The 25695-nt window shown below is 32.5% G+C and overlaps 2 protein-coding genes and 1 long non-coding RNA gene across 3 annotated transcripts; all 3 read right to left on the reverse strand.

The window, feature by feature from the left end:
• Window positions 1-778: 778 nt before the first annotated feature.
• LOC131614167 (uncharacterized) lies at window positions 779-1512 on the reverse strand. Its single transcript, XM_058885791.1, has 4 exons — window positions 1508-1512; window positions 1271-1466; window positions 1106-1189; window positions 779-1012 (listed from the first exon to the last, which is right to left on the reverse strand). The coding sequence occupies exons 1-4, from the start codon at window positions 1510-1512 to the stop codon at window positions 779-781; spliced, it is 519 nt and encodes a 172-aa protein (XP_058741774.1).
• Window positions 1513-8665: 7153 nt separating this feature from the next.
• On the reverse strand, window positions 8666-10329 carry LOC131611902 (uncharacterized). Its single transcript, XR_009287226.1, has 6 exons — window positions 10068-10329; window positions 9874-9964; window positions 9647-9777; window positions 9463-9552; window positions 9223-9379; window positions 8666-9132 (listed from the first exon to the last, which is right to left on the reverse strand). It is a non-coding gene; the product is annotated as an uncharacterized LOC131611902 (long non-coding RNA).
• A 6127-nt stretch (window positions 10330-16456) lies between these two features.
• On the reverse strand, window positions 16457-20158 carry LOC131609344 (uncharacterized). Its single transcript, XM_058881025.1, has 8 exons — window positions 20082-20158; window positions 19922-19971; window positions 19752-19833; window positions 19379-19664; window positions 19009-19180; window positions 18458-18504; window positions 18042-18228; window positions 16457-16730 (listed from the first exon to the last, which is right to left on the reverse strand). The coding sequence occupies exons 4-8, from the start codon at window positions 19597-19599 to the stop codon at window positions 16698-16700; spliced, it is 660 nt and encodes a 219-aa protein (XP_058737008.1). The 5' UTR covers window positions 19600-19664; window positions 19752-19833; window positions 19922-19971; window positions 20082-20158; the 3' UTR covers window positions 16457-16697.
• Window positions 20159-25695: the final 5537 nt, after the last annotated feature.

Below are 25695 nucleotides of genomic sequence, written 5' to 3' on the forward strand. Positions count from 1 at the left end.
CATCGGCCATGCTCTGGTCATAGCCAATCCACTCCACAGTAATGTCATCATCACTCAACGTATCAGCAGGAGGTGGAGGAGGAATATACTGACGAAGACCAAATTGACGAAGACACCTGTCAGATAAGTATGGCACATGTATGTCACCCCAGACAAGAAAACCTCTGTACAGAGATAACTCGTCAAAAGGAAGGTGACATTTGTGATCCTCGAATGGGCGTCATATGACGTCTGTAGGTGTCAACTGGTCCAAAACTAGTCTAAATTGATCCACTTTCATGGTTCCTTGCCTGTAGGACCATCTCATCGCCTGAGGAAGCCCAAGATTTTCATATGGACGACAATTCTCTCCTTTCCTTCCAAGTGTAGGAAAATACTCAAGAATCCAACAATGTTATCACATGAAAATATAACATATAAATTACTATACATATATTTAAGAATATAAATAAATATATATGAATTAACACACAATTAATTAAAGGATTAAAAATTAAAATAACATAAATACCTGTAGAAGGGTAAGATATCCACCTAACTGATTGCAACTAAACATAGATGCATCTCCAAGATGTCTATACAGAGTGGCCAATGCAGCAGATGCCCAAATGTAAGCATGAAGTCTACCTAGGTCTCTAAACAACAATAAATATCGGGCCTCGACAAGAGTGAAAGTCTTGTCGGCAAAAATCGTAGAACCCACCAACATAAAAAGATATGCCCTGGTCACAAAAATCCAACTACTGGAAGCACGATACTCCATGAATCTATCATATAACTACTGTAGTGAATAATAAGCTCCTTTACAATCACACACATGTTTGGCCATCACACCCCTCTCCACTCCTAAATACTGGATGCCGAGCTCAACAACCTTCTCCTCGGTGACATTCTCCTCGGGATACCAGAACAAACCTCCAATCGGCAAGTGCAGCAGACTGGCAACATCATCCAAATTAATTGTCATCTCACCAAATGGCATGTGAAATGACGATGTCTCAATATGCCACCGCTACACAAATGCTGATACAACGTTAACATCTATCTTGGTCAGGCTAGTTCTCTAAAGACTAGTAAGACCTGAGGTAGACACGAAAGCCTCCACCTCTGGTGGGAGCATATGAGGCACTCGATCCTGAAGCTTCGTCCCATGACCTGCGACTTTGAGCTCCTTTTTAGGACCTCTTTCCTGAAAATACAAAAAATATACATTATAAAATATAAAAATAAATAAATTTTAAAATTTATTAAAAATTGAATAAAATAGGACCTCCCCGAACCATATACGACGAGCAACGTGATCCTCGTATCGAACAAGTAATAATCTATCCGAAGGTCCTTCAGGAAACCTGGCTGGCTGTGGTCGTTCCTGGGGTTGCGGAACTGGTACAGAGGGACCAGCTTCATCTGCTATGCGGCGGCGTCTGTTTGTAGGCCTCCCGTCTGGTCCGAGTGTGCATATGTTTCTGATATAAACAAAACAAAACAAAAATCAAAATCGAAATACTTCATAAATGTGTTCCGGTGTGTTATTATTGTGAACCTCAACAGTTCACAAAAACGTTCCGGTGTGGGTATTGCTAAACCAGAACAGATCACAAAAGCGTTCCGGTATGATGCAAGCGAACCAGAAGACTTTTCTAAATGGTTCCGGTGTGTGTTGTGTGTGAACCAGAACACTTTTATAATGTGTTCCGGTGTGTTTTCTATAAACCGAAACTCTTACCTCAACTGTTCCAGTGTTTACGAAATGCGAACCGGGTGCCTTCCACGAACTGCTCCGGTTTGTGCTTTGGAAAGTTTTTAGAGTGTTTTCGTTTGCAAATGGTGAAAAGGTGAAAATATAAATAAAATTACGTATTTATATGAGGGTAATTTCGTCCCAAAAATTTTCCTGTAGGGGTACAAGGGCAATTGTAGGGGTACAAAGTAAAAATTTTCTTGAATAAATAAGAAGGCTTTTTTTCCATTTGGCCCAATAAAATTCGGGTTGAAAAAAACCCTATACTTATTTTTAGAAGAAACCCTAACTATGAAACTGCAGCTGTCTCATCTTACTAATTTTTATTCTTGTTCGTATTTTTCCACATGAAACCGCAGTCGTCTCCTCTTCTTAATTTTGTTCTTCTTCGTATTTTTCCAAGTAGTCTATTATGCCTCAATTAGTTCTTCTTTGTATTTTTCTTAGTAGCTTCTTATGTCTTAGTTTTGTTCAGTTTTTTTCCAAACCAAAAGTGAAACAGCGTGAAAAAAACAACTAAGAACCTCACAATTTTCTTCACAAAAAATACTCAAAGAGAGAAACAAAGTATAGAAAATGAAGTGCCAAGATGGAGATCTCTGTTTTCTTCTTTAATATAAAAGAGAAGATGAATCTATTTAATCAGAACTAGAAACTCAACCGGCGACTCATCCAGAAACTCAAACAGAAAGACGATTCCAGAAATGGCGGTTTTCGAAGGTAACTTTAGATCTCTTTTTCTTCCAAATCTATCACTACTTTTTTGTGTACTTTTTCAGATCTACGTTTTTTGTGTTTGTTTATTATTATAGATTTAGAACGATTTATGTTTTTTAGAACGATTTGTATTTTCTAAACATTATCTTCGATTTTATTATATGATTTTCTGTGTTAGATCTACGTTTAAATATAATTCTTTTTAAGATCCACTTCTTGTGATTTTCTGTAGTTTAGATCTACGTTTTTTGTGTTTGTTTATTATTATAGATTTAGAACGATTTGTGTTTTTTTAGAACGATTTGTGTTTTCTAAACATTATCTTCGATTTTATTTTATGATTTTTTATGTTAGATCTACGTTTATCTATAATTCTTTTTAAGATCTACTTCTTGTGATTTTTTGTAGTTTAGATCTATGTTTTTTGTGTTTGTTTATTATCATAGATTTAGAACGATTTGTGTTTTTATTAGAACGGTTTGTGTTTTGTAAACATTATCTTCGATTTTATTATATGATTTTCTGTGTTAGATCTATGTTTATCTATAATTCTTTTCAAGATCTACTTCTTGTGATTTTCTGTGGTTTAGATCTACGTTTCTTGTGTTTGTTTATTATCATAGATTTAGAACGATTTGTGTTTTTTAATAACGATTTGTGTTTTTTTAGAACGATTTGTGTTTTCTAAACATTATCTTCGATTTTATTATATGATTTTTTGTGTTAGATCTACATTTATCTATAATTCTTTTTAAGATCTACTTCTTGTGATTTTATGTAGTTTAGATCTACGTTTTTTGTGTTTGTTTATTATCATAGATTTAGAACAATTTGTGTTTTTTTTAAGAACGGTTTGTGTTTTGTAAACATTATCTTCGATTTTATTATATGATTTTTTGTGTTAGATCTACGTTTATCTATAATTCTTTTCAAGATCTACTTCTTGTGATTTTTTGTAGTTTAGATCTACGTTTTTTATGTTTGTTTATTATCATAGATTTAGAACGATTTGTGTTTTTTTTAAAACGATTTGTGTTTTTTTAAAACGATTTGTGTTTTCTAAACATTATCTTCGATTTTATTATATGATTTTTTATGTTAGATCTACGTTTATCTATAATTATTTTTAAGATCTACTTCTTGTGATTTTCTGTAGTTTAGATCTACGTTTTTTGTGTTTGTTTATTATCATAGATTTAGAACGATTTGTGTTTTTTTTAGAACGGTTTGTGTTTTGTAAACATTATCTTCGATTTTATTATAAGATTTTCTGTGTTAGATCTATGTTTATCTATAATTCTTTTCAAGATCTAATTCTTGTGATTTTCTGTAATTTAGAACTACGTTTTTTTTTTGTTTATTATCATAAATTTAGAACGATTTGTGTTTTTTATAACGATTTGTGTTTCTTTAGAACGATTTGTGTTTTCTAAACATTATCTTCGATTTTATTATATGATTTCCTGTGTTAGTTCTACGTTTATCTATAATTATTTTTAAGATCTACTTCTTGGGATTTTCTGCAGTTTAGATCTACGTTTTTTGTGTTTGTTTATTATCATAGATTTAGAACGATTTGTGATTTTTTAGAACGGTTTGTGTTTTGTAAACATTATCTTCGATTTTATTATATGATTTTCTGTGTTAGATCTATGTTTAACTATAATTCTTTTCAAGATCTACTTCTTGTGATTTTCTGTAGTTTAGATCTACGTTTCTTGTGTTTGTTTATTGTCATAGATTTAGAACGATTTGTGTTTTTTATAACGATTTGTGTTTTTTTAGAACGATTTGTGTTTTCTAAACATTATCTTCGATTTTATTATATGATTTTTTGTGTTAGATCTACATTTATCTATAATTCTTTTTAAGATCTACTTCTTGTGATTTTATGTAGTTTAGATCTACGTTTTTGGTGTTTGTTTATTATCATAGATTTAGAACAATTTGTGTTTTTTTTAAGAAAGGTTTGTGTTTTGTAAACATTATCTTCGATTTTATTATATGATTTTCTGTGTTAGATCTACGTTTATCTATAATTCTTTTCAAGATCTACTTCTTGTGATTTTTTGTAGTTTAGATCTACGTTTTTTATGTTTGTTTATTATCATAGATTTAGAACGATTTGTGTTTTTTTTAAAACGATTTGTGTTTTTTTAGAACGATTTGTGTTTTCTAAACATTATCTTCGATTTTATTATATGATTGTTTATGTTAGATCTACGTTTATCGATAATTATTTTTAAGATCTACTTCTTGTGATTTTCTGTAGTTTAGATCTACGTTTTTTGTGTTTGTTTATTATCATAGATTTAGAACGATTTGCGTTTTTTTTAGAACGGTTTGTGTTTTGTAAACATTATCTTCGATTTTATTATAAGATTTTCTGTGTTAGATCTATGTTTATCTATAATTCTTTTCAAGATCTACTTCTTGTGATTTTCTGTAATTTAATTAGAACTACGTTTTTTTTTGTTTATTATCATAAATTTAGAACGATTTGTGTTTTTTATAACGATTTGTGTTTCTTTAGAACGATTTGTGTTTTCTAAACATTATCTTCGATTTTATTATATGATTTCCTGTGTTAGTTCTACGTTTATCTATAATTATTTTTAAGATCTACTTCTTGGGATTTTCTGTAGTTTAGATCTACGTTTTTTGTGTTTGTTTATTATCATAGATTTAGAACGATTTGTGATTTTTTAGAACGGTTTGTGTTTTGTAAACATTATCTTCGATTTTATTATATGATTTTCTGTGTTAGATCTATGTTTAACTATAATTCTTTTCAAGATCTACTTCTTGTGATTTTCTGTAGTTTAGATCTACGTTTCTTGTGTTTGTTTATTGTCATAGATTTAGAACGATTTGTGTTTTTTTATAACGATTTGTGTTTTTTTAGAACGATTTGTGTTTTCTAAACATTATCTTCGATTTTATTATATGATTTTTTGTGTTAGATCTACATTTATCTATAATTCTTTTTAAGATCTACTTCTTGTGATTTTATGTAGTTTAGATCTACGTTTTTTGTGTTTGTTTATTATCATAGATTTAGAACAATTTGTGTTTTTTCAAAGAACGGTTTGTGTTTTGTAAACATTATCTTCGATTTTATTATATGATTTTCTGTGTTAGATCTACGTTTATCTATAATTCTTTTCAAGATCTACTTGTGATTTTTTGTAGTTTAGATCTACGTTTTTTATGTTTGTTTATTATCATAGATTTAGAACGATTTGTGTTTTTTTTAAAACGATTTGTGTTTTTTTAGAACGATTTGTGTTTTCTAAACATTATCTTCGATTTTATTATATGATTGTTTATGTTAGATCTACGTTTATCTATAATTATTTTGAAGATCTACTTCTTGTGATTTTCTGTAGTTTAGATCTACGTTTTATGTGTTTGTTTATTATCATAGATTTAGAATGATTTGTGTTTTTTTTAGAACGGTTTGTGTTTTGTAAACATTATCTTCGATTTTATTATAAGATTTTCTGTGTTAGATCTATGTTTATCTATAATTATTTTCAAGATCTACTTCTTGTGATTTTCTATAATTTAGATCTACGTTTTTGTTTGTTTGTTTATTATCATAAATTTAGAATGATTTGTGTTTTTAATAACGATTTGTGTTTCTTTAGAACGATTTGTGTTTTCTAAACATTATCTTCGATTTTATTATATGATTTCCTGTGTTAGATCTACGTTTATCTATAATTATTTTTAAGATCTACTTCTTGGGATTTTCTGTAGTTTAGATCTATGTTTTTTGTGTTTGTTTATTATCATAGATTTAGAACGATTTGTGATTTTTTAGAACGGTTTGTGTTTTGTAAACATTATCTTCGATTTTATTATATGATTTTCTATGTTAGATCTACGTTTATCTATAATTCTTTTCAAGATCTACTTCTTGTGATTTTCTTTAGTTTAGATCTTTGTTTTTTATATTTGTTTATTATCATAGATTTAGAACGATTTGTGTTTTTTTTAGAACGGTTTGTGTTTTGTAAACATTATCTTCGATTTTATTATATGATTTTCTGTGTTATATCTACCTTTATCTATAATTGTTTTCAAGATCTACTTCTTGTGATTTTCTACTTGTGATTTTCTGTAGTTTAGAACTACGTTTTTTGTGTTGGTTTATTTTCATTGCTATGCATGTTTATGTTTCATTCAACTATGTGTAGTTGTTAGTGTATTTTTTGGTTTATTTAGTATTAGATTTTATTTTTATCTTTGGTTGATTTAGTTTCTGGTATTATTTTTATGATGTCTTTTATTTTGTGATCATATTTTTTTTCTTAGTCTTGGAATCTGTATACAGGTTATCTAGCGTTGGATGATTGGGGAAAAAATGCTCTTTCTATCCTATTCGATGGAATGGAACCCGACTCCACATCTAATGAAGCCGTTTATGTAGGTTCATCTCACGAAGAGGAGCCCAATTATGAGGTTATTCTGAGGTTAATTTTGGAAAAGTAAAACTTTTTTCCAAAATGTTTCTCCATTTCTTAATCAAATCCTTGCAAGCCCTGGTTGAAATCATGAAGTTTTATGATTGAAGAATGCACTTGTAAATATTTTACAACTTTAAATACTTTCTAAATACTTTTGCTTAGATGTATGATATAGTTTTGTATATAAATTTTGAATTTGAGTGAATTGATTAGGTTGAGGGAAATGTTATATTTGCTTTTATAAACATTTGTAAATGGGATTTGAGTTTTATTGTTTTTCATATATAACTTTGATATGTGACTGAGTTTTTAGTCCACAATTATTGCTTGTTATTTTTATTTTTTATTTCCAAAGTTTATGTCTGAGTCTTGCATTAGGTAAGTTATGTGACTCACTATACAACTAGTTGGAAACCCGTGCGTCCGCACGGGTTCTGGTGTCGGTTGGTTATACGTTATAAATAAGAATAGAATATGTAAAAAAAATGAGAATCCATAAAAAAAATCGCTTAATAATTTTTTTTTTATACAGAGCGGTAATAAACAAAATTTTAAAATGCGAGTTTTTTGTTAAAAAAAACAATTGAAAGAACATAGTTGGGTAGTTCAAATGTGTAGAAATACATATAATATGATGAATGTGTAAATATTATGTTATAAATAGGAAAAATGAGATATGAAATATTTATAATATATATATAGTGTAAATAAGTACAACACAATAGTCAAAACGTGACCAAAAAAGAAATTAGAATAGGCCAAAAACATAAAATTATATAGAGATGACAATAAATTGACTTGACAAAAAAAAGTACAAACCAAAAGTGAAATTTCCCAACTTAGTAATGCATTTGATAAATTAGTTGGGGCCAGACTATGTTTTTTTTAAAAAGGACAAAAGAAAAGTAGTAAAGAAAATGGGCCCAAGACAAAGACTTAGGATAAATATAGAAGAGATGGGCCCAAGAGAGATACATGTAAAAGAAGTAGGTATTAATGTTGGGATCCTAACTGAACAAACATTACTTCCAAAAATGACGTTAGGGTTTCGTGCTGGTTAGGAGCAGTTGGTCGACGGCTCAAGCAAGACTTTCCCGGTGCAATGACGTACTCTTCGCCCTTCAACATTCCCGATCGGTGAGTTGCATGTTTTGATCGTTTATTAGATATGTAGACGTTGTTGAAATGTTAACATATGTAAAAGATATGTTTTTTATGAGTTGCATGTTCATTGTTGTGGTTTATAAGTATTTTTTTGTCGTTGCAATATTAGAACGGAAGAGCAACTTGCAACGGAGAACAACTAGGAAAGACTGAAGAGGGAGGTTGAGATTCGGTGAGTGATGGAGCTGTTTAGTGTTGTAGGTGAATGGCGGAAAGTTTGGGAAAGATCCAACCGCGGAAAGTGGAAGGGATGCCTTTGGAAACGCGAAAGTCATTTTAGGGTGATAATGGGGGCTCTTGAGAAACGACGAACTTCAATAGAATGGAAGGAAGCATGGCAATCATTCAAATCTGGTGTGGGCGGTAATTGTTCTGGAAATACTGAAGGGAAGGCAGAAGAACAGGTTGTTCTTGGTGCCGGGGAAAGGAGAATAATGTCCAAAAGAGAAGCACAACGTCGTGTTATTGTATTATCTTCAGATTCAGAAAGGTAAAACGTAGACATGATATATGTTACTTAGATATTGATGGGTTGGCTTGTCTGTTATTAGAAATGTTATGTCCGGTAATGTTTAGATGCATGTAAGATAGAGGTGATACTAAGTAGGTAATACATAATAATATAAGTTATGTGATAATAGTTAAAATGTTTATAAACTATAGTTTAGTATTCTTCTTCTTGTTGCAGGGAAGAGAAGGATGGGGTAGAATGTCATAAGCGAAAGAAGAGCATAAAAATTCAGGAAGGAGCAACCTCCATTTCCAAACAAAGGTAAAAGATAGACATATTATTTGTTAGTTAGATATTTATTATTTGTCTGTATTTTAAATGTTTTGGCATGTAACTTTTGGATGCATCTAATGTAATTGGCGTTTATACCTGAATATGGCGGTTTCCATTTCATGTCCCTTTGTACACTTATAGGGAGGTTTATCACCAGTGACTTTATTTGGGCATTCATGGCATGCCTAGTAGTACCAGCCATATCTTGACGCAAAGATTTTCGTAATTGTTGCAACCGTGGCACAAAAAGTTGTCTGATTTTACAAAAGGGTGGTTAATAGAAAATCAAATATAGTATATGAGTTTGACTAAATTTGCTTAAACAATAAATGAAAGATTACTACCTCTTTGAGTTTAACAATTTTCTCAAGAGGAAGAAGAACAACATTAGACAACAATTTTTGGGAAGGTGATTGGCGAGAAGTGTATGAGTTTTGCGACCTGCCTTGAGACTGCTGATTGCGAAGGCCTGAGACAACAATTATAGTATCCTGTGTAAGCCTGAATACCAAAAAAAACATAGTCAGTGTTAATTATGAAGGATGATACCAAGTGCAGGGTTTTGCAATAAACCAAGTGAGTACATTTTGGCGAATTGTTTGATTGTCTCCATGTCTTCATTAATAGCCACTTTGGTGACATTGTAAGTGTCGGTAACAGATAGTGGATATTTGCTTGCAAACACAAAATAAGTTAATAACAATATCGACTTGAAAACATAAAACACACTTTATGAACCGTAGGAATCAGTATGGGAGTAATATATACCAAAAGCTTCTTTGACTTTTGCATATTGAATCAGAATCACAAACGGAATGGCAGTATCGACCTGCTGTTCAACGTAGTTGATAAACTACACCGTGTACGCCTCCCATAACGTAACCGTTATAGTGTTGTTGCTACAAAATGCACATTTAAACTAAAAAATCAGACAAAATATAAGCTATAAAGGGCTACCATTAAGATGTATAAAAGGTAACAAACAAACTTTCAACCTCAAGTCGCGAATGACAAAGTTGACATGTTGCTTTTTACTTCCAACCTGGGCCTGTGTGTACCCAATTTCATCAACCACTCCGATAACATCTGTAAAAGACAGTGGGAAAACGTGCATCAGGTTGAATGAAAGATCAGATGTAGAGTGCTACATAGAAGTTGAGATTGTCCCAAAAAGTATATAGAGTTTTACCTAAAAGTTAATCTTTATTCCATTTCCCAGTTAAAATATCAAGAAAAGGAGTGAGTCTGCAAGCCTTTTCCTGAATCTGATGCACGTTTCTATCCCCAACTTTGGTTCCACCAGTAAATTTAAGGAGGTACTTGTGAGCAGAAGGTTTGAACAGCAGATCATTCAGCTGAACTTGGAAGTTTGCAATAGTGTAAGTATCATTAACAACAAAGAGCGAATCAAAACTCTGCCTATACACGGGAGGTACGATAACATGGATATCACTTCCCTACAGAGGTAATACAAACAAAATCCATCAATATCAAATAAACCACATAATATAGCCTACAGGCAACGATAAAAAATCAAAAATTATTCTCTTTAACACCTCCCTACAACCAAATATTAACCTATCAAAACCAAAACATTATGTATAAAAAAAATATCAATACAAAATCTTCCTCATTAACACCTCCCAACAACCAAATATTAACCTTTCAAAACCAAAACATATTATATGAAAATATAAAAAATCAATACAAAATCATCCTCTTTAACACCTCCCTACAACCAAATATTGACCATTAAAAAGAAAAACATACTGTAATAAAATATAAAAAATCAATAGAAAATCTTCCTCTTTAACACCTCCCTACAACCAAATATTAACCTTTCAAAACCAAAACATACTGTATGAAAATATAGAAAATCACAAAATATAATAAATAATGGTTATTGTAACAAAACAAACAGATTCAACGAAAACAACATAAATAATGGTTGCTCGTAAAAAAATGTTAACTCATGTTTAACCTTCAATGTTGAAACTAACCTCAGAATCATAAACAACCATTTCAAAATGTTCCTTGTTGTTAGATATGACACTCCATTTGTGATGTATTTTAACAACAACTTTCCAAAGTTCCTTTTCATCGTTAACATCAGAGATTTTTTCCAACGGTCGTGCCATTTTCTTGCCTAAAGTCAGGGTTTAAACTATGGCTACAGCTTCGGTGGAAGAGGAAGTTGTATTGTCAAAAAAGGGTTGAATGGTTAGCAAGGTTTTGAAAGGAATAGGTTGAAAGAATGGTGAGTGACGGTAGAGGAAGAGGGAGAAAAACGATAGAATGCATATGAGATTGTGATTGGAAAGCAACATTGGGAGTAAGGAAAAAATGTAAATGGGTACAGATTGTCTTTGGAGGAGGACATTGGCTTACTTGGTTCAGTTAGATTAGAATTAAAAGGACAAATAGTACATAAGTTGGCCAATAGAGAGAGGAACAGAAGCGACAATTAGTTAGATTGAAGCCAAAGTCAGAATTTAGTCACAAAAAGTATTATTTGGACACATTTTGACCCTAAAATAAATAGGTGGAATTTTTTAAACAAATGGCATATGAGTCTTAATCAGGTACTTGTGTTTTCTTATTTTATAGATACATGAGAATGTTGTTCGAATGTAAATCAAACTCTCCTAATTAATTGAGTTTATTTTTGAATAGTTCAAAATCACATCAGCAGTTAAAGTAGAAACACGAAAATAAAATCCAAATGTTCCGATTCACAACATCATAATAATTAACCAAGGAAAAGCATATTGCGATATCATGTAGTTTCATGCAATGGAAACAAGATTTTCCAAACGCAAAAAGTTAGCTCATATACAAAAACAGAAAAATACCATCGACAGATCAAATCATACCATCGACAGATCAAATCAGGGAAAGTTAGCTCTTGCTTCCAATCAAATGTGTGTCGATCAAATCGTAAAAAAGCTTTTAACTTTCAAAAAGACATAAGGGTTATTTGTTTCCACGGCCGATTGGGTTTTTCTTGTTTAAATAGCTTGATTCGTAATGCCATTAAGCATTATGTTATAGAACTTCGTATTTAAGCTGAGACAGAATTTGAAACAGATGATTTTTCAACTTTCCTAGATGTATTATTGGTAGTGAATCTTTACAAGTTTTGAAATTGAAATCGGGTTTTGGTTTGCCTCCGTCGTCGATTATGCAAAACGGGTTTCAATCTTTGCATACATTGTCACTATCATTAATCATTTTGGATAATAGCCTTCTCTATCTGATATGTTCTATGAATCATCTTTTCCTGTTTTGAGAAATATGCACCTCGCGTCGCTTGACGCGCTCTAGAGGATTTGAACTTGGAAAAATGTTATCAGCTACAAGGTTTGTGTTGAACCTATGTACGATAACAGGACGTGTCTTGCAATACTATTTAGGTGGTGGGTTTTGGATGATGTTTATGATGAATGGGAGTTTGAGAGAGAAAAAAAGATGAGTTTTGATGTGGTTCTTCAATGGTGTTGATGATGAAATATGGGTTGAGTTTTGACGTGAGTCTTCAATCGTGTTGATGATGAATAAGGATTTAATCTATGATGTGGGTTTAGGGTTTTCAATGGTGTTGATGATGATAAGCTTCAACTTTAGTTTGTTGGACTAAAAACATTAAGCTAGTAAAGATGAAGAAGATGTTTGTGTAAAAAAAAAAGATGAAGATGATTTTAAGATGAAGAAGATGTAAGGATGAATTAAAAAGATTATTTTTATTATTAAATTATACGTGGCCATATAAATATAAGGATTTTATTTAACACTAAACTTACATTTTAACCCTTAATAAATCTTATTAAGCAATTATTATCAAATTGCTAATTGTCATTTTCCTTAATTAGAGGTGTTCGCGACTCGATTTGAATCATTTAGAGAAAAAAAATCATCTGATCAAAAGATATATAGAGCACGCGGTTTGATTTGGTTTTTGGATAACAAAAAGAAAAATTCAATTTAATCCAATCCAATTTATGCGATTTACTTCGGTTCGGTTGATTTGTTTTTTAAACCAACACTATTTACAAATTTAAAAAAATATGTATGTCAATGTCAATTACAATTACGCCACCAAGGTAGAATATTTGATTGCTACTTAAAAATATGCCACTAAAGTTTATCGAAAGGAATCTATTAAGTGTCCAAATATCTATGTCAATGTTGTGCTGTGATTTGAGATAGTCAAAGAAAATTAAGAAATCTGCATTTTGCAATTATGTGATTAAGAAATCAAATAAATTATACAATGATTAGAAGAATTGCAAACAAGTGTTACTGTAGCAACCTGCCCTAAAAATTAAGCTTTGAGAGTCGCCACCTATTCTACCAAGGCGAATAGGAAACCTTACGCAGTTAAGAGATTCGGGGTAAGATTATTATAATCAGGTCGAGGGAAGGTGTTAGGCACCCTTAATCCTTTCCTAAGGTTTTGAATTGAGAGGCAGAGGTTTATGGCTAAAATTGTTAAGGCAATAGCTAAGGAAATGAAAAGGGTGAACGGTAAGATTTGAACTAATTAGGATTTAGGGGAAGGGGACTCGCCTTGTTGCCAAGTGCCTACGTATCTCCTTAGGGAGAATCAGAGTCAACATAGTTCGGGGCACAGGGTTGTACGCCTTAGAATTGATTATAAATGTATGAAGGCATTTTAAATTTCTTATCGTAGTTTTGAAATGCGAAGTTCGCAAGGTATTTTGAATTACCTTATCGTAGTTGTTTTGAAAATCGCAGTATTGAAGAGATGAAAATTCGTAGTTTGAAGGAGTGTTTTAAGATTTGGGCGTACAACCCAGATTTAATATGTTACCATTAATCGCGATGATCAATAGGTTTGATCACCATAATTAATAGATTAGTAGAGAGTTGCTGGCAATTTTAATCGATTGATTCGATTATCACTTTTAGCAAATGGATATATTTTAATTATTTAACTTTATCGTTATCCCTCATAATCAATAGCTTTGATTAAAAATAATAACGAATTTTTAAAGGGAAGTGCTAATCATCGTAACCAATAGATTTGGTTAAAACCATTTAGCAAAATAAATGTATTTTTTATTATTTTAATTAATTAAATAATTAATTGATTATTACCCACCGCGATCAATTGATTTAATCGAAGCGAATAATAAATTAAATCCTAACACTTTGGCCAAATGGCCAGTGGGATTGGGCAAACCCTAATGCATTAATAAGTTTTCCTAGGGTTTTTTTGTGATTTTCATAATTAAAATTAATTAAATAATTAAGTCGAATAATCGGGGAAGATAATCGGGAAAATAATCCTAAAGATCATAGCCCTAATCCTAATAAAAATCCTAATCCTAATTATATTAACTGATTAAACTAAACATATTAATTAATATATATAATCTAAATAAAGTAGTAAAATAGAAAATTATATATAAAAGAACCTGGGGTTTGATTCTGTGTTGTAGCCTGGGAATGTCCACGGTGAGCATGCGCGTTCTGGAGCGTTGGATCCAGCCTTGAGATGATCCTGAGGTCTTGATGGCAGGGTGTATGGTAGTCATACAGATAAGCGAAGCGCTGGATCTGAGATTGCCATAACGTGTAAATGCGAAGCGCTGGATCTGAGATTGCCATAACGTGTAAATGGAGGAAAAAATATTTTGCAATGCTGGGGCTCGAACACGAGACCATTCGGTTGCCAGCTTCCACCCCAGCCAACTGGCCTGCGCGCATTTGATGTTATTGCTTCGCACGTCATGAATGAAAATAGAGAAACTAATTGATAATTTTCAAAATGCAGAGGCGCGCGAACAGCGGCCTGTTTTCTTCTTCTTCGCGACGCCATTCCGTCCCCATGCCAAACTCCCACTTCCTGCAACACGATCCAATAAATGGAAGATAATATCATGGTTCGACTTAAACCACCCTTCCGAACGCGATGGCACCCTTCACATGGTCCAATTCCACTTAATTTAGAAAATCCCAATTCAAAGATTGGAACCCTAAGAATGGTGGGTTCCTCAATCTGCAACGAAAATCAAATTAAACAGCCCAGATAGTTTGCAAACAAGATCATGAATATAATTATACCCTCAAACATGATTTACAATGCGTTTATGAACAAATTGAAATCCAAAATATTTGAGACAAAAATGTGAAAACGGCCATAAGTTCCAGAGTGTTTTGGTTGATTATGGAGGTTGATTCTCGCTCATGAAACACCCAGGAGTCGATATCAATCCTTTATTTGGTCTGAATCGTCCTAAAATTCTGACTGCATCACCACTTTTTCTTACGATTTTTTTTTGCTTCCGTAATGGCTCTTTGATCGGTAAAATAGCAAGTGTACTATTTTGCCTCTGTAGTAATAATAGGGAAATTCCCTGAATGTCGATCTCAAGGACTGGACGTTAATATCGAGTTTAAATAATGGTTCAATTAAACAAAAACTATATTTGGAGTTTTGTTTGCAAATTGTGACTAAAAATAATTAAAATAAGCAGAAAAGTAAATTGGCTTTTTGACAAATATGAGTATTATGCTAGGGTAAAGTGTGTGATTGTTCTTGTAATAACCTTGGATTTAGATCTCTTCAACAAGTTCATAACCTTTAATTACCGCCCTTTAGATTATTTTCCCCTAAGTCCTTAGTGGGAAAACCTTTGAACATTCATCCTAAATCCTAAGTCCTTAGAGAATTATGATGAAATCAAGCCTTTATGTTATCAAGAGTTAACCGGTAACTATAGGGTATCCCTAGTCCTAGGTGATATCTACTATAGTCTAATCGTACAAAAACCTTAACAACCGTTGTCCAGCTGGTTGTTAACCGTAAATCAATCTTGTTGGTCCGACAAAGAAAGCATAAAAACCTTGTATAATTAAATTAAATAAGAAAACAAATCTATTGATGAACTCAGGAATTCAAAATCATTACAAAATCAAATCAGGGACACCCCCTAGCATTAGGGTTTAGTTACTCATATTGTTCAAAGAAAACAAAATATAAAATAGATACATTACAAGAATTGAGATGAAACACTACAGAAAAAAGGCCTCCTACCACGCCCAGAAAACCGAGGCTTTATGCAAAATAACCGTGGCGTAACGCTGAGGCCACGGTTCGGCCACGGAAATCCAACGGTGGAGTATACGGCCGTGGCCAAAAGTAAAGTCCACGGTTTTTTGGTATAGACCACGCCATTTTTACAACCGTGGCATTTTTAGGCCACGGTTTAGGTAGCTTGATTAAGGCCGCGGTTTGTATTTGCCATGACTTAATAACTGTGGTTATATTGTAAAGCCACGGTTTCATTTTAACGTTTACGACACAGTATTAGTTCAAGATATAGCCACGGTTTGGTTATGACCACCTATTTAAAACCGTGGTTATATGTTATGCATTCTAAACCATTAATCTTGCCACGGTTTATGTCTGTATCATTACATAAATATGTCATATATATATATATATATATATATATATATATATATATATATATATATATATATATATATATATATATATATATATATATATATATATATATATATATATATATATATATATCAGATGTTATGCATTCCATCCACTCATTCAATTAACACAACTTCTCGATCAATGAGTCTAAGAATTCAAAAATTTATGATTGAAAAATGCATCTATTAAATTATTTTACATAAACATTTCCTCCCTCATTGATACATGTACAGGTAAGAGTGTAGTTTTCTTTGATAATAATCCCTTCATAGAGTGAAAGTACTATATATCTTCATGCAGAAATAACACAAATCCAATCCAACCACCATACGTGTCAGAACACTACTTTCGTGCAAGTATTGCTATAACAAAGCTCTGCCAACAACACAAATAGACTTACAGTCAGTTGTCATTCATCAAGCTACGTAACTCATAATCAAAATGCATATTGGTATGGCACATAATATCCAATTAAATATGCTTGCCTCATGAACTGCCAATATATGTAAAAATCATAATGCAACATTAGTTAACATTGGTATGGCACATAATATCAATATATTCAGTAATAATCCAAGCAAACAAAATACGAAAGGGAAAAAAGGAGAAAAATGATGTCTTTGATTCAACTCCATTTACAACTCAGTGGTGGATTTAAGTCATCATCAAACCAAAATAGATAGACTGTCTATTTAATGACTTCATGAGACAAGCATTTTACCTTAACTCTGGCTAAAGAATATAGGTCACCAAGAAGACAAAAGAATATAGTGAAACTAAGGTGCAATTCAAAATATATGACAAAAGAGGCGTATCAAATCATGGTTAGATAATCAAAATATAAGGTTGAAAAATTGACATTGACGCATCCACTGAAAAGTTAAGGTCACATATCATGAACCTATAAGAACAAGTAATGTAAACATACGTAAGAACACATGCCATTAGTGAACAATTTAAATACTAATGACTGCAGTAGTCATTTGGTAAAGATAGAAAAGGAGGCACTAAAGGAGCATGCTGAAATGAAGCCAGTCGAACCACCTAGAATAGGAACAAGAAACATCTTCACATGTATGAAAAATTACAAGATAAAAGGATAAGACACCCTCCAAGGAAACCAGCAATATATGTTTGTTCTTATTCGATGAGATGACAAAGTAACTAGTGGTGTGTTTGCGTAAACTACAACATGAGGATCGAAAACAAAAATTTCAATATTTAAAACAAGGAGATAAAGCAAACACTGGATGTAACCAATTCGAGAGCAATATTCTCTGCTCTCAAATTTCTCACAAGGCGTAACTTTTAGAGAATAATACAATATAAAACCAGAATCATAAACTTGAATTAAATTTAATCATCTCCAATGCAAAAATAACATAAGAACTCAGATGTGAAGCTCATATTCTTTCAGCCTTTAAAACTGAAGAAAACTAATAATTAATCAAAGATGTAGAATATATCAATGTTTTTAATAAAGGTACTATAGTTTTGAAAAGTAATGCTGGTTTCAAAGAAGAAATCTAATTACACAAACTTCCATACAAAATATTCTTTCAACTCACTCAAGCAACATATATCAAACATATCTCGAAATAAAATATTAAATCATGATGAAAGTGAAAATAGACCCTGAATGTCTGCAGTCATGTCCATATAACAAAAATTGAAAACATTTTTAACCTGCAGCATTGGTGGCCTCAATGGTATTCTTTCTTCTGTAGAAGATTGAGGACCTTCAACTGTAATTAGTGCTAACTCTCCATGCTCTGATATTGCTCTTGTCTGTGCTTCTCTCATTTTCTGCTCATCTTTCATCGTCTTAGTTTCAATGTCAATTTGTGTAACTCCAGCGTCCACAAAAACAACTCTGAAACCAAAGCATATACGTTAAATAACTTATAAATATTAGCTGATGCAATTTAATACTTGAAAAAAAAAGAGAATTAATCTGATATTGCTTTTGTCTGAGCTTCTGTAGATTCTTTAGTGAAAATCTTGACTGGAAAAAACTATAGTAAACTTACGAAAACTAAATTATAGTTTCTCATTTCGACTCTCTAAACTAAAGTAAACTTACGAAAAAAACAACGGAGCACCTAAAATTGAATTTCCCATCCACCTTGGACATATAGACTAAGATAGGCTGCCAAAAGAAAGAAATAGTACATATGTCAGCCACTAAACAACAAGCATAAAGGTTTGGGCACGAATTTCTAACCATATCAGCCAATAATCATCTTTATTATTTGCTGTGTGCAACACATCGATACTATTTCAATGTGTGCATTTTTTGCTTGGAAATGCACAAGCAAATAGGCACTAAGCTTCTGTCAAAACGTGAAAATCCACCCGCTAAACCAAACAAATGCTTGGCAAATCAACTTTTCGTAAACTTGAGAATAATTCAAATTAAACTATATTGAGAGGTCAGAGCCAAATGCACATATATAAACTCTTTGCATTGTAACTTCTATATATTCAAATAGAAAATTTCACATCTTCTGGGAAGACACAAAAATTTGATGATATACTCACTGTATTTATTAATAGGTATAAAGAATGGAAGAGGGAGGCAATATATAAGTGTTTGATTCCGATGCTAGAACATGTTTACATAAAAAAACCATGGCATAATGAAATCTATTACCAGGCACGCCATCAAGAAATTACAATACGGCTGTGCTCGCCAGCATCCACCAAACCTGCGCGATGAGTTACCGCTGTTGTCCATGAATCTTCTATCATTCCACTCTTCCATAACTCCGTTAGTAGTAACACCCGAGACATTCTTTGCAGTCTCGCCACATATTTCACATAATCTGTTAAAGAAAAGGAAATGCACCTAATGAACAATCGATTTGATGATATCGACAACCAAGAATCTTCACCAGGACAATCACAAGGGCATGGTTTCGAATAATATGAACAAACATGAACATGACAATCAAATGCAATAATTTGCTGATGCAAAACTATCAATATTGATCTATAAATTGAAATTGGCCAGAAATATATACCTATTTCCCTTTAGCTTGAACCACACTTCAGCACAATAAACGTGAGCAATGCCGAGCTCGTCTTTACACACGCAACCAAGTTGAATAAAATCTCCACTCGTAGCGCTCACACTTTCAATAATTGCTGCATCTGACGCAGGTCCAAAAGCCAGATGACAAATCCTACAAATCCTCTCACCTTGTGAATTCTCAGAAAACCCTTTGTGACTACTGCACCTCATATCAATCACGCACGAATCTTTCTCGATTCCAGACACCCCTTTCGGCGATTTCTTGGAAACAAAATCTGTTATTTCAAATACATGGATGGATAAAACAAAATCTAATGAAGCTAATCGCTAACAAGGTACCTGAACTTAACCAAGGTTTATACCAGTAGATGTGAAAGAACCCTCCTTGGTCCACTGGACAGAACAAACATCATCATAAGGCCCCAAGTCACAAAGCTTAGTCACCTGAAAGCCACACAAATATACATGTTAACTATGATTTCACATGTTTGGAATAGGTGGTATTGTTGGCAATTTATAGGTTCATACTCACTTTGCTGTTTGAAGCACTCCATAGATAAACACAAGTGCCAAGCCCCACTGCTGGAGTATTTTGTGAGGACCAGTCCACAAGATTCAAGTAAAAGGCGAAGAATGGTTAGATTTGTACGCAGAGAAAAGAGAAAGGTGAAGGTTGGGGAGAAGAATCGTACACAGGAGATGGCGCGCTACAGTGCGAATTTCTTCTTCTCGAACCCTATTCTGCTTACAACTAGGGTTTCGTTTTCCCTTTTAGAATTTGTGTTAATCTCTGTAAAATCAAACAAATTAGGTTACTAAAACATGATATTGAACAAAAACTAACATGAATCGAAAAAATCAGAGACGGAGAGGATCAAACGGAGACGAAAAGGAGATATCGCTGGAGATGGAGGTCGCGCTGCCATTTGTGATGAAAAGAGAAGAAGGAAATGTTAGTTGTTGTTGTCGATCGGAGGAGAGGAATCGCCGTTTACGATCTTCTCTTGAAGGAGGGAGAGAGTTTTGGATTTCACTATCTCTAACCCTATTTCCATTTGTGAACGAAAACTAAGATTGAAATTGTATTTACATTTTTAACTTTTTTTTTTAATCTAAAAAAATTAAGGAGAGGGAAACTAAAAAAAAAGGGGGGAAATTCTGGCGGGCTATATTTTTTGGGTTTGGACCATAATTTGAAGTGAAAATTATAACGCCGCGGTTTTACTATTGCGGCTTAAACTATCCGCAATTTGTTAACCGTGACAAATGATGAAAAGGCCACAGTTTCACACTCCGGATTCAATATTTCTAAACATATGTCTACGATTTAAAAACCCTGGCCAAAGCTTGTATGTGGCCACAGTTTTTGAGTTGTGGAAAAATTTAGCGTGGCCGTAGACCTTTTTTCTTGTAGTGAAAGTTGATCTTCAATCGGTTCCGTTCATGAAGACCTTATTCTCTCCCAAACCCTTGTTTTCTCCGATCTTCAATCGTGTCTTCTTCTCCCGGCCTAAAAGTCCTCTAATTCATCGTTAAAACTCTTCTAAATAGTGCAGACTCACTTAGGTTGGTTGGAAGTACCCAAAATTCCCCTTGGGTCAACACTTAATAAAAATTCACAAAAATCAGCGTTTTAGCCAACACTGGCCGTGTCAGGCAACACGGGTGGCCGTGTTGGCCTCCTGAACTTAATTTTTCAAAATCACACTCAGCACTGCTGACACGGGTGGCCGTGTTAGGTAACACGGGCCGTGTTGGTCCTTAAATTCAGAATTTGGATTTGCGTTCTTCATGAAAGTTGTAGCCCTTTTCGTTAGCGAAATTTTGCCACCGGAACCGCGTCATTCCGAGTTACGAAGCTCTAGTTATGATCAAAATACTACACGCCTGTCACGATGAGAAACATGCTGAAAATTTCTAGATCTCACACTTGCTAACACGAGCCGTGTCAGCCCCGTGAATTTCATCTCTTTTGCATTTTCTTGGCCACGCTTCATCCTAACACTGCCAGTTTCAGGTGACACAGGTGGTCGTGTCATACCTAATGTAGCTTGATTTTTCACTTCCTTCGAAACTCCCCTCTTTGTACTTTTTCGCATTGATTTGTCTCGATTTATTCCTTGGAGCCTGAAAATAGTAAAATACACAACCAAAGCATAAAATGTAGAAGAATGAAGTAAAACACTTGACAATATAAAGCAAAGACGACTAAAATCAACGGTAAATAAACGTTTAAAAACCACTGATCACTCTTGGTGCTGATTTTTTCACGATCCTCCATCCCCTTTTAGTATGTAATCCTTCCTTATATATGGGAGACTAAATTAGGTTAACATATTTGGACTAAATCCTAGAAATTTGCAAGATTCATATTTGATTTATTCTCCATTGAATTTTGGTTAAAACTTGCTAAATTAGTACCAAATCTCCCCAATCATCTTATGAACCAAATTGGATTATGTTTTTGATATATTAAATCATTGAAGCTAATTAAAAAAAATCAAATCTTTCATTTAAAACAAATTATCCCAATTTTATATGATTTATCAATATTTAAATGAATTAAAATTCAAATAAATAAAAATAAATATTGTAAAAATAAAATAAATATTTTTAAGAATCATTATAAGGCCCATGGACGTGTTTTGGAATCCAAAGTTAAGCCCAAAAGTTCAAAATATCAAATTTCTCCACTTTGCTTTAAGTGTATTTTCTCAAAAATCGCGTAACTCGTACAAGCCATAACTCCTTAAATTTTTAACATATGGAGGCGTTCTTGGACTTTTCAGAAATCTTAAAGAGTCCTCTAAATGACCCTTTTGGTTTCATCTTAATTGAGGCTTCCATGCTCAAGTTATGAGCTTTGACCCAAAGAGTGTTCTTGTTGACTTTTTGGAGGACCTATAATCTCTTTGACCATATCTTCAAAAATGATGCATTTCTGGCCTTGGCTTGTGAGAGACAAAGTTGTAGAGAATCCAATTTCCTTCAGAATAGGCTTTGGTTGGGAAATTTTTGATACTCCATGTGGAAGTCATGACCAGTCAAAGTTGAGTTGACTTTTCCTATAAAAAACCCTAATTTGAACCTTTTGACTTTGTTCATTTCTGAGTTTTTATTAATGGATCATGATCAACCTTTGATCAAATGATGGATATAACCTCAAATACTTGATGTTTACCAAAAGTCTTGAGTTTTGACTGTATTTTGACCCTAGTTGACTTTTAGGTCAAACTAGTCGACTGTAGATCATCTGAGCATTTGAATGAGCAATCTTTGGAATTGAAGCTTGACTTTTGACATGGAGATGCTTGGAGACATATGAGACACCTTGAGATCCATTTTAGGATTTAGAGATTCAAATTCTTTCGATAAAGTGCAAACCCTAATTTTGAATAGGAGAGAGTGACTTGAGAAAACCCTTGAACCTTGAGTTATTGACGATGAAATCAGGAGGGCAAATTTTGGGGTATGACAGTTACTATTCCACATCGTTGCCAAATTATTAGCATAAGTATAACAATTGTTACTATTATCACCGGCTGCATAATTTCATAATTATTTCATAGCATAAGTATTAAACAGAAACAAAAACAAAATATAAGTATCAAAGCATTTTATAATTTAAGAATTATTTCAACAAAAACAGCAGCTTTAACAAAAAAACAGTAGAATTGCAAGATTAAAGCATAAGTATTAAAAAGATTTGCATAAAAAACATAGATATTCAACAGTTCCAGTAGCAACAAATTTCAACAGAATTGAAAATCAAAATCACAAATTTTCTGGTTAGCCTGCAATAGCTATAACTTGATAATCAGAATCACGTTTCCCACAAGAGTCTTCACAATTCTTTCACAATGCGGATATCAGCAGCTAATCAGAATATATATCAAATACACCTTCATTTAATTATGGAATTGGAGCAATTTCTACAAAAACAGAGATAAATATTAACCAATATGAAAGAATAACAACGCTTATAAAAAAATACAAGTTATAAGTAAATTACCTAATTCCAAAGTTTCTAACGCATTCACAAGCTCTTCAATATCTACTAACATCGGGGAAGATTTATAGCAATTTTGTGTACAAATTAAAGCTTCAATTGTTTTCGGCGTAAGAGAGCTTCTATAACGTAAGCACTCTACCTCTGGTAGAGAAAACGGACTCCGAAGCTACATTAGACACATGTATAACCAATAAATCTCTAGCCATTCGGCCAAGAATAGGATACTGTTGGAACTCACCTTCCACTAATTCAAGATATCAAAACCAGGGCTTTTCTTCTCCAATTTCTCCATGAGATACAAATCCACTTCATTTTTCTGCATGTTATTATTAAGATACATGTCCATCTCAACCTCCAAAACAAATACATCCTTTGGTGCTATAAATTCTACCAATTCCACTTTATGAGAGGAATGTGTAGGATTTTTAGTTTGACCTTTACCAAGGAAAAACCTATAACTCTCAAATATTTTATATAATGTCTCCTCTGTTTTTCTACACAAAGCTCCAGCAACATCCTTTACATATTTCATGTTCAAGCCCCACCTAACAAACGGCATATTATGTCAAGGATCAAACACAACAGCAACAAAGATCGACATATTCATTTTTCCAACATCACCCCAATATTTATCATACTTATCTTTCATATTTTCAACCGTAATTCCAAGCAAGTTTTCTGAACTTTTTAATTCAATCCACCCCTTCAATGTAGTCAATATCCTAACGTGTTCATTTAAATATTGAGAAGAGGTTACAAAATTAGAACTTAACACCTTCTTTGTGATATCAAAAAATATTTTTCGGAAAATTAACAAAACATTTTGCATTATCCCAATCCTCATTATTAGGAATACCACATTTCATCAACACAAAATCAACCACACTTCTTGGTCAATCTCTTAAATACCTTTTACAACTTCAATGCACTTTCAAGCATTATATATGTGGAATTCTACCTAGCGGAAACATCCAACTGAACCATCAATTTTTCTTGTAACCCAACTTCCTTAATGCAAGTTTTAAACCTATCCATGCGACCCGGAGAGGCACGAACATATCTAATAGCATTCCTAATCTTACTAATTGAAGAATGATAGTTTTCTAGTCCATCTTGGACCACAATATTTAGAATATATGTACAATTGTGAACATGCATATGTCCCCCTTTCAATGGATGTGAATTACAATCATTCATTGTATTTTGTAAGTAATTGATAGCAACATCGTTGGAACTAGCATCATCAAGCGTAATGGTGAAAACATTACCTATTAGTCATTCCTCCAAATATTTTTCAAATTGCCGATGGTTTTTCCTTTGTGATTCGCAATTCTTTTATGGATTTTTCAATCATGATCAATGAAATCTGCAATCAAACAAAGATAAATCAAATTTTGCACATATGTCCAACAATGAGTTGTAAGACAGACACATTAATTTGATTTATTTAACACACTTTTTAACTTATGTTTCTCACCCGTGTACAAATCCCAACAATGTCTAGCAATTGTATCCCCTTACTGCCACCAAAGGAGGCAGTGTCATTGAATTTTGATCTAGTACCGTTATGCCACTCCATAATAAAAATTCTGTAATCAGATTTCTCTTTGATGTATTTCTGACTGTTCTTCCTTCCATTTTTTAGGGTTTTATTTTCTTATACCAATTCAATTATATACACTTATTCCTAACAGTATCCATTATTATTATTATGGTATCGTGAATTATGGAATTTGTAGCGTGAAAAGGATAATAAATTATAGAGTAAAGACCCATTTTGGTCCCTTACAAAAATTACAAAACTCAAAATAATCCCAGACAACAAAAATAACCCGATTTAATCCCTTACAAAATTTAACCGGGTCATATGAGTATTTCGGACAATATATTTTTTAAATTGGTTTTTTTTTCTATATTTAAACTGTAATTGTACTGCCATGTTAAATTTTTTTTTTCATTTTTTAAATACTTAATTGATTTTAATTTTTAATTTCAAATTTATTTGTTAAACAATGCATATTTAAAAACATAAAAAAAAAAACTTAAAATGTGTTCCTAAAAGAATGTAACCAATGACCTTTAAGTCATATCCTATGTAGGGGCGGATTTACGTGAAGCTGGGTGTGGCACACCATTTTTTTTTGTTTTGATATATATATATATATATATATATATATATATATATATATATATATATATATATATATATATATATATATATATATATATATATATATATATATTATGTTTATTAACAATAGGAAAAAAATATCACCAAATCCAATTAACCTTTC

Source organism: Vicia villosa, linkage group LG6, assembly GCF_029867415.1.
Source record: "Vicia villosa cultivar HV-30 ecotype Madison, WI linkage group LG6, Vvil1.0, whole genome shotgun sequence".
NCBI classification, from domain to species: Eukaryota; Viridiplantae; Streptophyta; class Magnoliopsida; order Fabales; family Fabaceae; genus Vicia; species Vicia villosa.

Bases quoted from the DNA above. Each gene is read 5' to 3' on its own strand.
- LOC131609344 (XM_058881025.1), bottom strand. From the start codon at position 19,599: ATGAGGTGCAGTAGTCACAAAGGGTTTTCTGAGAATTCACAAGGTGAG. The intron at 19,181-19,378 runs GTATATATTTCT...TTTCTTTAACAG, and splicing joins TTCAAGCTAAAGGGAAATAG to ATTATGTGAAATATGTGGCG. The intron at 18,505-19,008 runs GTAATAGATTTC...TTCTTTTGGCAG, and splicing joins ATTTCTTGATGGCGTGCCTG to CCTATCTTAGTCTATATGTC.
- LOC131614167 (XM_058885791.1), bottom strand. The intron at 1,190-1,270 runs GTCCTATTTTAT...TTGTATTTTCAG, and splicing joins GTCGTATATGGTTCGGGGAG to GAAAGAGGTCCTAAAAAGGA. The intron at 1,013-1,105 runs GTGGAGGCTTTC...GCATTTGTGTAG, and splicing joins CTCATATGCTCCCACCAGAG to CGGTGGCATATTGAGACATC.